General features: G+C 31.9%; 3 protein-coding genes across 3 annotated transcripts in view; 1 reads left to right on the top strand and 2 right to left on the bottom strand.

The window, feature by feature from the left end:
• The window catches only part of LOC118445951 (uncharacterized), a 47,631-nt gene extending 44,919 nt beyond the window's left edge, over positions 1-2,712 (bottom strand). Inside the window, exons 1-2 of the mRNA XM_085658702.1 lie at positions 2,617-2,712; positions 1,823-2,002 (exon numbers count right to left, since the gene is read on the bottom strand). The gene's annotated coding sequence lies outside the window, so the exon portion shown is untranslated. The remainder of the gene's footprint in view (positions 1-1,822; positions 2,003-2,616) is intronic.
• Positions 2,713-3,388: 676 nt separating this feature from the next.
• dbe (KRR1 small subunit processome component homolog dbe) lies at positions 3,389-4,787 on the top strand. The gene has a single exon (XM_035876096.2). The coding sequence runs from the start codon at positions 3,693-3,695 to the stop codon at positions 4,698-4,700; it is 1,008 nt and encodes a 335-aa protein (XP_035731989.2). The 5' UTR covers positions 3,389-3,692; the 3' UTR covers positions 4,701-4,787.
• Positions 4,788-5,058: 271 nt separating this feature from the next.
• Pgant2 (polypeptide N-acetylgalactosaminyltransferase 2) overlaps positions 5,059-14,209 on the bottom strand; it is a 98,217-nt gene continuing 89,066 nt past the window's right edge. The window contains exons 4-10 of the mRNA XM_035876074.2: positions 12,239-12,337; positions 11,503-11,570; positions 11,157-11,408; positions 10,678-10,893; positions 10,383-10,602; positions 10,075-10,285; positions 5,059-8,371 (exon numbers count right to left, since the gene is read on the bottom strand). Of these exons, the coding sequence (XP_035731967.1) occupies positions 8,102-8,371; positions 10,075-10,285; positions 10,383-10,602; positions 10,678-10,893; positions 11,157-11,408; positions 11,503-11,570; positions 12,239-12,337 (1,336 nt within the window). The 3' untranslated portion in view covers positions 5,059-8,101. The remainder of the gene's footprint in view (positions 8,372-10,074; positions 10,286-10,382; positions 10,603-10,677; positions 10,894-11,156; positions 11,409-11,502; positions 11,571-12,238; positions 12,338-14,209) is intronic.

The raw sequence follows: 14,209 nt of genomic DNA on the forward strand, positions 1-14,209 counted from the left end.
ATTCTAGGGGATAGGCTTTGGGATAAAATTTATTCGCACTTATCTCTACACTTACAATCAGGATTTCGACCCTCCTAAACTATTTCGAAAACATTTGTGCCTTTGATATATTCGAAAGTTTTTTATTATACAAAAAGATATCTATATGATTATAAATCTTTCATATGATACCTTGGAAGTCTATAAATCGTACTTTTTAAATGCGTATTTCCATTTGGTAAGTTAATAATATAATTTAATTTTAATATATGCATGTATATATGTATGTGTAAGAATTAAAATGTTAAAAATAAATACTATATGTTTATTTGTTAATTATAATTATTACAAAATTTTTATAAAAAAAATTTATTATTTTTAGATATCTGCAACCTCGTGTTAAAACAGTGAATACTCTATATCGCGGCATCTTACAGCATTCTTCTGAACTATCAAGATAACTGTGCAAAGTCAATATGGAAGAGCTAACGTTGCTTGCGGTAACGTTATCATACGAGATTTGTGATACGTAACAAATTTCAAATTTAAATAGATTATATATATTATTTGTAATGGAAACAAATTAAAATGAAATATTTTTAATAATTAATTTTGATGTACTTTTAATATGTTTGAAATATGACCATACACAGATTATATTATCAGTTGTATTTTCTTTTCATTTTCTTATTTTTTTATCAATCTTTATCAATTTTTTTTTAAGTTATAAAGATACTAATATTGTTCACTTCGCACATATCACTGTTTGCAGTACTATAATAAAATTTCACTTTTACTTGAACACAAATACTCTGATTTATCTGATTTGATACTTCATTACTATATAAAAATGTATTTTAAAGTTTTTAGAAATAAAGTTTTTCCAAATAAATCACTACAATTTCATTACTATTAAATAACTAGTTTAAATGAGAATAGCAATGCTGTCATACAAGCAAAGTATCCTCTTTCATTCGACTTCTATGTAAGACTGTCTACCCTTTAGCTTCTTCTCTTATCAATGCAAAATGGAAGGGAAAGAAGCTCCACCCCTTGCCATGGCTCTAACATCGAATGAGAATAAAGCTTCAAATTGACCCATGCTTTTTAACTCTAGCATACACCCTTTTAAAGAAGGTAAATTTATTGTCCACCATTTGATATAGTACAGCTATAGACAAGAAACAAATGCAACTGAAAGAAATACTTCTAAAAGAAGTGTGTACAATTTATATTACAATTTATAAATATCATTCTTAGACAACTGAAACCATGCTATAAAAAACTGATATTTAAAAAAAATACAAACATTGTGAAGAAAAACGACAATATTTTTTGTTCCAAATAAAAAGGGTAAAATCTCTGATGGTGGGGAGAGAATTGAGGAAGGGATACCTCCAAAAAGGGGTATCTCAAAAAAGGGTGACTAAAAAAAGGGTAACTCACAACAAGGGTACCCTAAAGGATTGCATATCAAAGGGATGGAGAATCAATCTTCTATAATAGAGAATAACATTGCTAATTGCATATTGTATGTTAAAAATATAAAATTAATATTTGAATAGTAATTTGATACGAAATGAATAATAAAAGTTAAATTGACAAAAACTGAAGATATGTAAATATATAAAAATGATATTATAAGAGAAAAATATTGAAATAAATAATATAAATATGTGATATAAGAATTATTTGATTGAATACATAGTTTGTAAAATACATGCACTTTATGAGAACCATAAAGCACTAATATTAAAACTTACTACTGTTAAATCTATTAAAACTTACTATTGTTAAATCCATTAAAACATATTATTTCAACACTTCAACAATATATGCTCACTGATTGATGAAAAGATATATATGATCTAAAGGCAACGGCTGCCAACGGAGAACTGAAGAACCCCTTTCAAACTGCTACGTAGCTGGTCGTAGACTAAGTTTCCCTGACCAATCACAGGAATCCTTCCCCAATTCCTGGGAGTAGATCCTCTGTCAAGAGTATAGGAGAGAGACCGTAACCCTTGAACAGGAAGATCTGTATTGGCTATGAGACGGAGCATGCCCCGAACGAATTTTCCAAATCCCATAGTCAAAAGGGTGTGGTCCGATGAATTTTTATTGTAAGCAAGAAAAAATATTGTCCTAACAACTATTATCTAGAAAAGATGAAGCATTTACAATCTTGTCTTAATTAAACATTTTTTTTATATTAAACAGATATAAAAAATAATAAAGAAATATAGATTGATATATCAAATATTTAATTTTATATAATATTATAAATTATTCAGATATAATGTATCTATTAAAATAGGCCTATACTTTTTCAGCTGCTACACCCTTTTTTAACAGCTATCCCTTTTTTATGTGTAAAGGGGTGAAGCCCTTTACCCTTTTCAAAGGGGTTAAAATATAAAGGGAGACTAATGGTACATAAAAAAGCATGTGTGACACTAGTGCAGTCTGTGCAGTTCAAATACATTCAAACATAAAAAAGAATGCCTAAAGCCAAATGTATAGATATTAAATAAAAGAAAAAAAAAGGAAAACTAAACCAAGATATTAAGTACAATTGAGGTTCTGTTACCTATATATTCTTTATTTTTCCTAGATTATACAGCAAATCATATTTACCAGAGATATGATTACGCTTTTATTAAAATTTAAATCATTAATTATGTGTTAAAATTAAATCAGTTTTCGTTAGTCGTATAAATAGATACTTAACACACTTAACCTCAAAAAATATATTCACTAAAAAATATATTTGTCAGAGATATTACACTTTTATTAAAATTTAAATCATTAATTATGTATTAAAATTAAATCAATTTTCATTAGTCGTACAAGTATATACTTAACACACTTAACCTCAGAAAAGATATTCACTAAAAAATATATTTGCCAGAGATATTATTACACTTTTAATAAAATTTAAATCATTAATTACGTATTAAAATTAAATTCATTTTCGTTAGTCGTACAAGTATATATTTAACAAACTTAACCTCAGAAAATATATTGACTAAAAAATATTGAAATAATTTATACAAATTACATAAACATAAAACTACATATATATATTTTAGTATAATAAATATCTACCGAAAAGTAGTTAATTGAATAACTTAACAATGATATTTCTTTTTCAAATCTTCATTTTAAACATACGTACACGTGATTCGCGCCATGAAAAGTTTAAAATTTTTTAGTAACTATTAAGTGGAGTACTATTTTACCGATAATTACAATACTAATTCTGTTACTCACATGGTAAATGTAACATATATTATACGGAAATAATAATTTAAAATAATACGTTGTTATTGTTGTGTTAAATTTTACGCTTCTTTGTACACAGGTATAAACGTATATATAGTTTATATACAAATTCTTACAATCATATCATCGGTAGATGGTAGTATATTTGCGATATATGACGATACGTGGCGCTTATGGAACTATTTGCATGTAGAAATGTGTATTCTTTTCGTTTATTTAAAAATACATGTTTTATCATTGTATCGAGGAAACGTAAAATAATACAAAAGAAAACATTATTTTTATAGACAGTTTTATTATATATAAAAATTTAGTGTATAATTGAATACTAAAAAATACGAACTATAACCTATAAAAATCAAATGTGAATTTCGATCGGAAGTAAAATATTTCGTGTAATGTTTTAATTATAAATTTTATTGTAAAAAATGAGTGATAAAGAATCAGAAGAGATTCCGAAAGTGACTGGACCAGTGGATAATGCCTGGGCGTTGAAAATTCCAACATTCAAACCTGAAGATAATCCACATCGTCTTTTAGAGGAAAGTTCTTTTGCTACTTTATTTCCAAAGTACAGAGAACAATATTTAAAAGAACATTGGCCTCTGGTGCAGAAAGCATTAGACGAATATGCGGTCAAAGCAGAATTAGATCTCGTGGAAGGTAGTATGACAGTTAAAACGACAAGAAAGACTTGGGATCCTTATATTATTGTAAAAGCAAGAGATATGATAAAACTCATGTCTAGATCAGTTCCTTTTGAACAAGCAGTTAGAGTATTGGAAGACAACATTGGTTCTGATATTATAAAAATTTCTTCCTTTGTAAGAAATAAGGAAAAATTTGTTAAGAGACGACAAAGGTTAATTGGACCAAACGGATGTACATTGAAATCTATAGAATTATTAACAAGTTGTTATGTGTTAGTTCAAGGACAGACAGTCTCTGCATTAGGACCTTATAAAGGTTTACAACAGGTGAGACGTATTGCTGAAGATACTATGAAAAATATTCATCCTATTTATAACATAAAAGCATTAATGATAAAAAGAGAATTAGCAAAAGACCCCAAATTGAAGAATGAAAACTGGGAAAGATTTTTACCTAAGTTTAATAGTAAAAATGTTAGTAAGAGAAAACAACCAAGAAAGAAGAGGGAGAAAAAACCGTATACTCCATTCCCACCGCCGCAGCAAGAAAGCAAACTTGATAAACAGCTTATGTCTGGAGAATATTTCTTAAAAGAAGAACAAAAGAGAGCAAAGAAGAAGAAAGAACAAGAGACTAGACATGAAGAGGCTAAAAAGAGAAGGATAGAACGCAGAGAGCAGGCATTTATTCCACCAGAGGAAAAACCAATAGAGAATAATCCAAAAGATACAGAAATAAATATTGATGAATTAAAGAAAAAAATTAAAAAAGGAATGAAGAAATAAAATGCAAAAATATAGACAAGGAGAAATTTTAGAAATTATAATAGAGACTTTCATAAGTGTGTAAACTATCCATGTAAGATTTTTAACTAAATCAATTTTATAATAAATAAATATGTTTCTGCGGAAGTGTCATAATTTTATTAGAAAAACTTTGTCTAGAATTACTATAATATCGTAGTTTTATCATATATATGTATATACATATATATATATATATATATATATATATATATATATATTTATGTATATATATATATATATTTATGTATATATTTATGTATATGTAATAATTATTATACATTTGCGAATAGGATGGAAGAGAATGTTGATCTTTATGTTTTGAAAAGAAATTAATCTATATAAAATAAAAAGATGATATTGAGGACAATTTCGGAATTTTAATTTAAACGAAATTATTTTTTCAACATATGCGATCTAAATATAATCGATGCTGAATTATAAAATCATAATGATTTTATTTTTTTCATAATATGTACTAATCGTCTTTAAAATATTCGTTATTTTTTCGAAATATTCGATTATGATTACACTCTTTTATAGAAAAATTCATTTTTCTAATGATTCAAAAGAAATCGCAAATAACAATACGTAAGGAATAGTTCGCTATACAGCCTTCGTATTTTACTTGTAACAACGTTTCTTCGTCAATTACAAAGATATTTTATAGGATACGAATGTTAACATTGACTGATTACTTATTATCTTAACTTAATCTCGAATTTTCAGTGTTATAATACAGTTTATATACTTGGAAAGTACAATGTTTCATTCTTTCATTAATTTATATTTATATTTTCACGTGATAAGGTTTATTTACAGGTATCAGCGTAATTATGGTAGAGAAACTTTGTAGTTTCAAATCGTTCGTCATGCACGGAAGCAAAGAGAAAAAGTATTCGTATTTTTTTATTATAGCAAAGAAGTATTATTTCGAGAAGTTAGGACGGGAGAAAGATAATTAATTAATAGAATATATGAAATTATTTACAAGGTCTTTTTTCATATAATTCTGTGGGAGTGACCATCTCCATTTCTAATAAAGTAGGCATTCGTGAGATTGAAATTGGCCAGAAAGCGATAGACTCAGATTCAAATCCCAGTTCAGAACACCCCAGGGCCCAACTTTCATCACGAAGTCTACAATTCTTGCACCTGTACGCGCGTCTACCACATTTTCACTTTGCGAAAGTATCTTAAATATGAAACAGACGCACAGAATTCGTCTACATCTATGTATGTACATAACCAACATACACGCAACATTACAATTTATATAAATTATTCATTAATTTATTTCAATGATATTTTTCTTTAGAGTTAAACATTTGAAAAATAAATCTTCATCGAGTAAAAGTTTGTAAAATGAAATTTAATTTTCATAAATTTCATCGAATAAAAATTAAAAATTAAATTTAAAGATAACGCATAAAATTTGGATGATAATGTTACGAGTACGCAGGCATGTGTAATGTATTCACGTGTTTATATCGTTTTCTCATTCTCTAATTTAAATGTACAATATACTTGTTATTAACGAACAATCGTTTTCTTTCTTTCTGCCATCTCTCAAGAACATATCGATCATTTATAATATCTACACTAAACATGTTATCGCCTATTTAAAGTACCAATATGTAAAAAAACAATCTCCCAACAAACATTTTCGACTACGGTTGTCAACATTGAAGATGACACTCGGATGGGCGCAATATTATACAAAAGCTCAATGCAAAGCGCGCAATATCGTACAATATTAAATTTCAAACCTCCGATAGATGCGAATCCGGCGCAAAAACGGCGGCAGTTATAATCGTTTATCGGCGGAAAGTCGAGGCCATAAAAAAGCCATCTCACATGCCGATTTGCCTAAATTGTAAGACCTGCGTCATATTGCTATATAAGTCACCGTGTATATGTACTTTCGCATTTGCATTTAACGCGTTGCGGAGATCCTTGTAATAATTAATTATACTAATTGTTTCTATACGTTTCACCGAAGAGATCTAAACGAAATTATATAGTTTATCGATTGATCGGTCCGCAATGTGTCAAATCATTACACGCTAATCGTATCGCGATTCCCATCCGTTTGCACAACCAAGTAAATACATATATAATTTCTTACAAAAATAAATCTCTTTATCGAGAATCATAGAGCGTGGAGTTGAAACATTCGCTTTGTTTCACGATTCCAATCTAACGGATTGGAGACAAAAAATATCGATGCAACCGAACGGTCTAAAAATTGATTAAAATCTGCTATGTATATATATATATATATATACATACACACACACACACACACACACACACACACACACACATATACACACACATATATATATATGTATGTATGTGTATGTGTATATATAAAAAAGAAAAGAAAGAAAAAAGAAGAAGAAGAGAATGGACGCAGCGTAGATGAATTTTTCAAATTCGTAAAGACGTGACTAAAAAGCTTCTTGACTCGATCTACGACATATTGTCGACCATCGATAATCGTCAAGCCGTAAGAAATAATATTCTCGTTCCTCCACGCATGCATCTTCTCCTAGATTACAATAAAAAATAAAACTTGTGGAAAGCAGATATATCATCGCGAATGACTAGTAAAGAGTAAGAAAAAAAAAAAAAACATTATAATATTAATAATCGAACCTAGGATTATCTCATGTCAAAACGTACACACATTGCTCTATCGATTCTTTGTTCTATATAACGTATATACTAGTAAAATTATAATCTCAAATTGGTATTCACAAGCAAAATCTCTCGTCAAGTATCTTCTATATTAAAATACCACAATACTGAAGTAACGTCCGACTTAAAAAAGGGAAGGTAAAGAAAAATATATATTTTGAAAATAAATGCATAAAAATAATCGCTCGAGCGATTGTATTTTGAGATCATTAGATATTTAAATATTCGCGCAAATTAAATCGTAAGGGAATTTCGATGGGAATATGCGAAGTCCTTACACTTTTTTTTATTGTATTTTCTTTTTTTGTTTTTTTTTTTTTTTGGTTTTTTATATCATGTAGCACGTTTTATAATATAAAAAATCCGGAGTCATCGTACCGATTGGTTCAAGAAAAAAAAACCGAGAATGTGGTCCGTGATTCGTTTCAAGAACGACGATTTTTTCTAGGCCCAAAGAAGATGATGATGAAGAAATAGTAGTAGAAGAAGAAGAAGAAGAAGGAAAAGATGGAGAAGAAATCTCCCTTCTCTCTGGGACGAATTCGTTTCGCACGTTCGTTTTAACGATCGAACGAACGAAACAATCGATCCTTTGGAAGATTCGGCGAGCTCGTGAGACGAGAAATGTATTATTACGCGGTCGAGTAAGGTGATTGTTCTCATCGAGAGGACGATGGAAGTTAGTGAGTGTGATTGTAGAGATGCCACCTCTGCGTTTCCGCGTTAGAGTCACATTTCTCCGCGGTGATTCCACGTTGAGCGTGATATCTGGAATCCACGCAGACGGGAATCCTGGAGTGCCTTATGAGACCACCTTCCAAGTGTCGCCACTTCTGATTTTCGCTGCCATCGCAAACCTGCATGAGGAGCGTCGTACCTTTCGCGTAAAGTGGTAACGTCAGACAAAGATCGTGATGCTTTATCAGACCATCTTTGGTGAGACCCCATTCCTGAAATGGTTAAATTATCCATAATATAGCTCTCTAAACTTATATCTTACCATTCGCTTTTTTTTTATTCTCAATCAAAACTTTCTCTATCCATGAATCCTATAATGCATCGTTTTAACTAGTGAAAAACTAATCGATCATAAATCATAAAACCATATTGCTTCTTTTGTAAATCTTTATGAAGCTGATATACAGTGTGACCAGTTTAAATGTATAAACTTGATAATTTCCCTAAATGTTAAAAATGGAAAAAATCTTTCATATTAATGTTGTACAACATCAATTACATCATAGTGATCATTATTAGACTTTGCGATAATGACGGAAAGCTCTGCAAAGATCATGTTTAAATTTATAAATAGAACTCTATATTTTTTATTACATATATTCGTCATTGTTATCGAGCTATTTTCAAAACACTACTTACATTTTATACGATTTATTAAGTTTCAAATTTAGTATAGAACTGTCATTAACATTATCCGACGTATTTCGCAGAGAAATACTTAGTCCGATCTGACTTTGCATACTTTTAGATGAAAAACAATTAAATTGTGCTACATCGATGCAAAATATATATTTTGTATTTCTAATAACGGAGAACATGTAAATAGAAGGAGGTTTATGATGACGATACGCCGATTTTAAAGACAAGACAGTGGAGAACAAAACAGATTGAATCGGACTAAGATAGAATACCCGAGAATAGCGGCAATTTTTGAGTATCTTTAGATATTTTGATTATCTTTAATAAGATATCCAAAGATAGCCGAAGATAACCGATGAAACTGTAGACAAAACCGCGGACGAAATCGCGAAGAAAATTCTAGACAAAACTGCAGATGAAACCCCAGATAAGACCCCAGACGCACATAAACTAAATGAACCTAAACTCAATCCGATTCAACCCAACCCGACCCGACTCGACTCGCTGGAACCAAGGTAAGCCAGGCCTACCCTTTCCTATTTCTTCCAATTCTATCCTGTTCCATCTTGTTATGTCGTTTCTGTCCTGTCTTTGACATTGGTGTCCTAACAATATTAGGATGCTTCTTCATGTTCTCTATTATTAAGAATATTTTCACACATGTTGCAGCGATGTGGCTCAATTCGATTATTTTTTGTCTAGAAGCATACAAAGTCTAACCGAACTACCTCCTCGTAGGGTCCATTAGATAATGCTAATGCCAAATTTGAAGTAAAATAACTAAACAATAGTTTATACAAAATATATAATGTAAGTAGTATTTTGAAAACAGTTTTTGATGTCAGCTATAAGAATATATAATGAAAAATATAGAGTTCCATATAAAAATGTAAATGTAACATTTACAAGGCCCTTTAAGATCATTGCAAAGTCAAATAATAATCATTGCGATGTGTCCTTCTTGATATTATGCAACATTCATCTAAAACATTTTTTTGCATGTTTTATACTTAAGGAAATAATTACTTGTATACACATAAACCAGACATACTGTATATACGTATAGTTTTATTTTTCTAGAGCGTACAACTTTCAAATGTAATAATGTATCACATTACGTTAAGAAGAACCTATTTTGAAAAATTGAACGAGTAGAATCGAATCGAAAGGAGTAATTTATTAGGTGTTCGAACGTTTGGACAACGTTTGTTTTCCCAGAAAGTAATTGAAGAAAATACTTCGTTACGTTCGTTAAATGGATCGTACTGGTACGTACTTGATTGCCACCGGTATCGTGGCAGGGATATAAACCAACGTTTCCATCTAGCAAATGGCCCATGCTATCCAGACAAGCCGTGCCTTGCTTCAGAGATCCTCCTGGACCACCCTCGCTCGTAGGGATCACCAATTCGGGGTAGACGTGTTTCAAATACCAAATAAAGGGCTTGCAGCCCAGCTCTCGTTTCAGTTCCATTCTGTCTTGAATACTGTTGAAAAGCAGTAAAAGGATTAGAAAAGATATCGATAGAACATTTAAACGAATTTTGATCTTTAAAATATAGATCTCTAAAGTAACCTACTTACTTTCCATAAGGAATGTTCCGTGCAAGAGGTACAGCATTATAATAAAATTGTTTATATTCATCCATCCATACTTCAGCGGCACGTCTCGTGTTCCGTGCGAAAACATTCCCACTACCACCAGGAAATGAATAAGGATGACGTTTTCTAAAGACATGGCCCACTCGAGAACACGGAATAATTTCTAGACTGCCACCGCATTGCCATACTCGGAAGGATATTTCTGAATAAATAATCGGATAGTTTGTAGACATTTTGAAATAAAATGAGCTTAAAGAGAATTGTTAAATTATCTCACCAAGATTTTCACCACCCCAGACGTCCATTTGGGTGTCATATTTTCCAAGTTTCTCGAAATAAGCTTTATTGATGACAAATAATCCACCAGCTATCATAGGCGTTCTGATTGCTTGCGTTGGATCCTTTTGTCGCGCTTGTCTTTCAGCTTGGCTCAAATATTCCCATTTGAAAACCAAACTCCAATCGAAGCCTCCTCTCAAATCTGCCGATGCACCTATTATAGAAAAAAAAACTGTATTGATCCAATTTTTTCGATATAGGAATTCGAAATTTCTCGTAAAATCCTGCTTTTCCACATTCCACGTTCATTTAGCAGAGAGTATTGAAACTCCCGTTCTTTATTTAATTTATAATTGAAGTCAATTTCAAACTATATTCGATGGTTTTCATTTTCTAACGAACAATACGTGTACTCCATGGCCACTCGAACTTAAAGCGAGAGTAATTTTTCAATGACAATAGAGGCAAGCAAATTACCGATATATTGGAACGTATCCATGCTGATAACGTCGATTACAGGACAAACAACTCTCGTTGGGTCCTCTGCTACTCTTTCTAAAAGGGGTTGCAACCAATCAGCATTGCACTCGCAGTGAGAATCTAGAAACGTTAAAACGCTAGCAGTGGCCGCATCTGCGCCTCGAACTCTCGATCTCATTAAACCTTCTCTTTTTTCGTTTCTGATCACTCGTATTTTGTGAATCCTTGACAGTTCTTCGCCGTCTTCAGCTGGAACGATGAATGGAATTCGTATGAAAAAATTTTTCCAATTGTAGATACATATGTAAAACAAAAACAAAAAAATTGCAGTCGAAGTACTCACGATGATCGCTAAAATCATCGACCAATATGATCTCCTTGATCAGATGCTCAGGGCTTCTATTGAGTACGCTAAAAAAAAAAAAATAATAAGAATAAAAAAGAAAAGAAAAGTAATTAAGAATTCTCGTTAATTCGAACGGTCGATTTATATGGTCGCCTTAAATAAATTTAAGGCTTCGTTACGCCTCTTGGTTCAACCTCTGCAAGAACTTGCCGACTCTTGACTACCAAAACTCTCCTTCATCTCTTTTCCTTCCGGTCTCGTAGATGGAAAAATGTTTTAATTAATACGAGACCGAGTTATGAGAAAAATCTCTGATTTATGCTCGATGCCAGAAACTCGTGGAACGAAGAGGAAAGAGGAGGAGGAAGAGAAAGAAGGGAAGAGAGAAAAAGAGAGAGAGAGAGAGAGAGAGAGAGAGAGAGAGAGAGAGAGAGAGAGAAAGGGAAAAGGAGAGGCTTGAAAAGGATCTCGATGTCTCGCCTACTTTGAACGGATATAGTACTCGTGACACGCGATGGAACGATGGAACGACGATTAGAAAATTCCATCGGCCGGTATTCTGAATTTCTTCACTTTTCTAGAGTTACTCGTATATAGTAGAAACTTTATTTTTTCTTTTCTGTCTATCCTTTAAAACCGATTATATCGAAATGTTCATTGGTTCGTTCGATATAATTTCCGTGAAAAAAAAAAAAAAAAATAAAGTATAAACGATTAAGAAGGGAGAACTTACCTGACTACGGTTCTTAACAACGTCGATCTGGCCTCGTTATGAAAAGTGATTATGACAGAAGTTGGTGGAAGATCTCTTCTCCATTGTTTCATCCGACACCTGGAACAATGAGACTAATATTGTCAAGAATGCGAAGGACTTAAAAATAACTAAATTATAAACGCAGATGGTTGTGGTTTCGACGATAGCACGATATCATAATCGAATAATATTAAGGCAACTAAAGTGGTTTCCTTGAAAGTACTTGCATTATAATTCAAGAAGAGACGTTAGAATAGGAAGGAGAAGGCGGACTTTCGTTTCGCTGAAGTAAGTCGACGCAGAAGGTACATAAACGTGGTTAGGTGACTAGCACGATCCCAATATGTCGGACCCTCTCCTTCGTGAGATAAACTCATGGGACGTGTGTGGAATGTATTTATTTTATACGGACGCTCACAAGATGCATTTCCGATGGGAAAAAAGTTCTCTCTCTCTCTCTCTCTCTCTCTCTCTCTCTCTTTATCTCGGCAAACTCGAGGAGACATTACATCGCTACGCCATTGAGAATTACCAACAGTCTTCTCTTTTACCAGATAATATGATTACCGAGATATTTTCGTGAAATCAGAAAAGGTTCGATAAACGTGACTTCACTACGAGAATTAAAAAATTAAATGTTTCGAGTTACCTCGATGGATTTCAAGGGTAATTAAAAGTTTGCGTAACGTTCAAGGGTATATCGAATTTGAGTTAGAGGAGAGTAATTTCGCAAGTATTTCCAGAAGATATTATTCCCTTCGCAGGACGAGGACCAAGGAATGTAGCAGATTAGTCCAAAGGATTTATACATTCACTCTAAACCTGTGCGAACCGGACGTGGACATATTTGCTGGCTACTGAAATTGCAAACGAGCTTTAGAGAAAGAGAAAGAGCATGAGAGAGAGAGAGAGAGAGAGAGAGAGAGAGAGAGAGAGAGAGAGAAAGAGAGAGAGAGGGAGAGAGTAAGAGAGAGAAAGAGAAAGAGAGAGAGAGAGAGAGAGAGAGAGAGATGGCATAGCCGCGTCCACGAGACGAGACGGATCATCCGGACGGTTTAATTCGAAACTTCAATTTGGTGTTGCGCTGTCCTGGCGCTTAAGTGGATAACGCGACTGGACTACCGATTTTATCGGCTGTTCGAAATTCGCGTACGCATCGAAATATCGATGTATGCGTACACATATCTATGTATTTTAACACTAGTACAAATCGATCGATCGTACGAACGCGAAGGCACGGCAACGTAAATTCGTTTCGATATTTCACGAATTCTCAACGCTATCTCTATTTTACTCTTTATTTCCATATTATCATATACGTAAAAACTAATGATTAAACATTAGTATAATGAAGAATGCAATATCATTGATCGATTCGTATTAATAATGGAAAGATATTCTACCGAGAAAATCATGAATACGATTGACGAGTAAAACAATAATAACAATAATAATAATAATAATAATAATAATAATAATAATAATAATAATAATAATAATAATAATAATAATAATAATAATAATAATAATAACAATAATAATAATAACAATAATAATAATAATAATAATAATAATAATAATAATAACAACAATAACAATAATAATAATAATAATAATAATCTATATATCATATTTTTTAAATTAAAGAAATTGTAGATTTATCAAGATCAGTTAATTCAAAAGAGTCTTCGATCAAACGAATTCGGAATAATCCTTTCTCTCACGGTCTTTCGATAATCAAATTAAGGATAAGGGCAGGTTCGAGCTTAATTCCGCGGGAAAGCATTAGCAAAGCTCAGATTGGAATGTACTCATGTATTTTGCGAGCTACTTTTGCGACAATGACGCTAGTAGTACTCGACAGGAAAAATAAGGGGAGCATAGAAGAAAAAAAAAAGGAAAAAAAGAGAAAGAAAAAAAGGATTCGACCGAGTTAAGCGGGAGATGGAA

Source organism: Vespa mandarinia, chromosome 8, assembly GCF_050613455.1.
Source record: "Vespa mandarinia isolate Hongniang chromosome 8, ASM5061345v1, whole genome shotgun sequence".
In the NCBI taxonomy this organism is placed as follows: domain Eukaryota; kingdom Metazoa; phylum Arthropoda; class Insecta; order Hymenoptera; family Vespidae; genus Vespa; species Vespa mandarinia.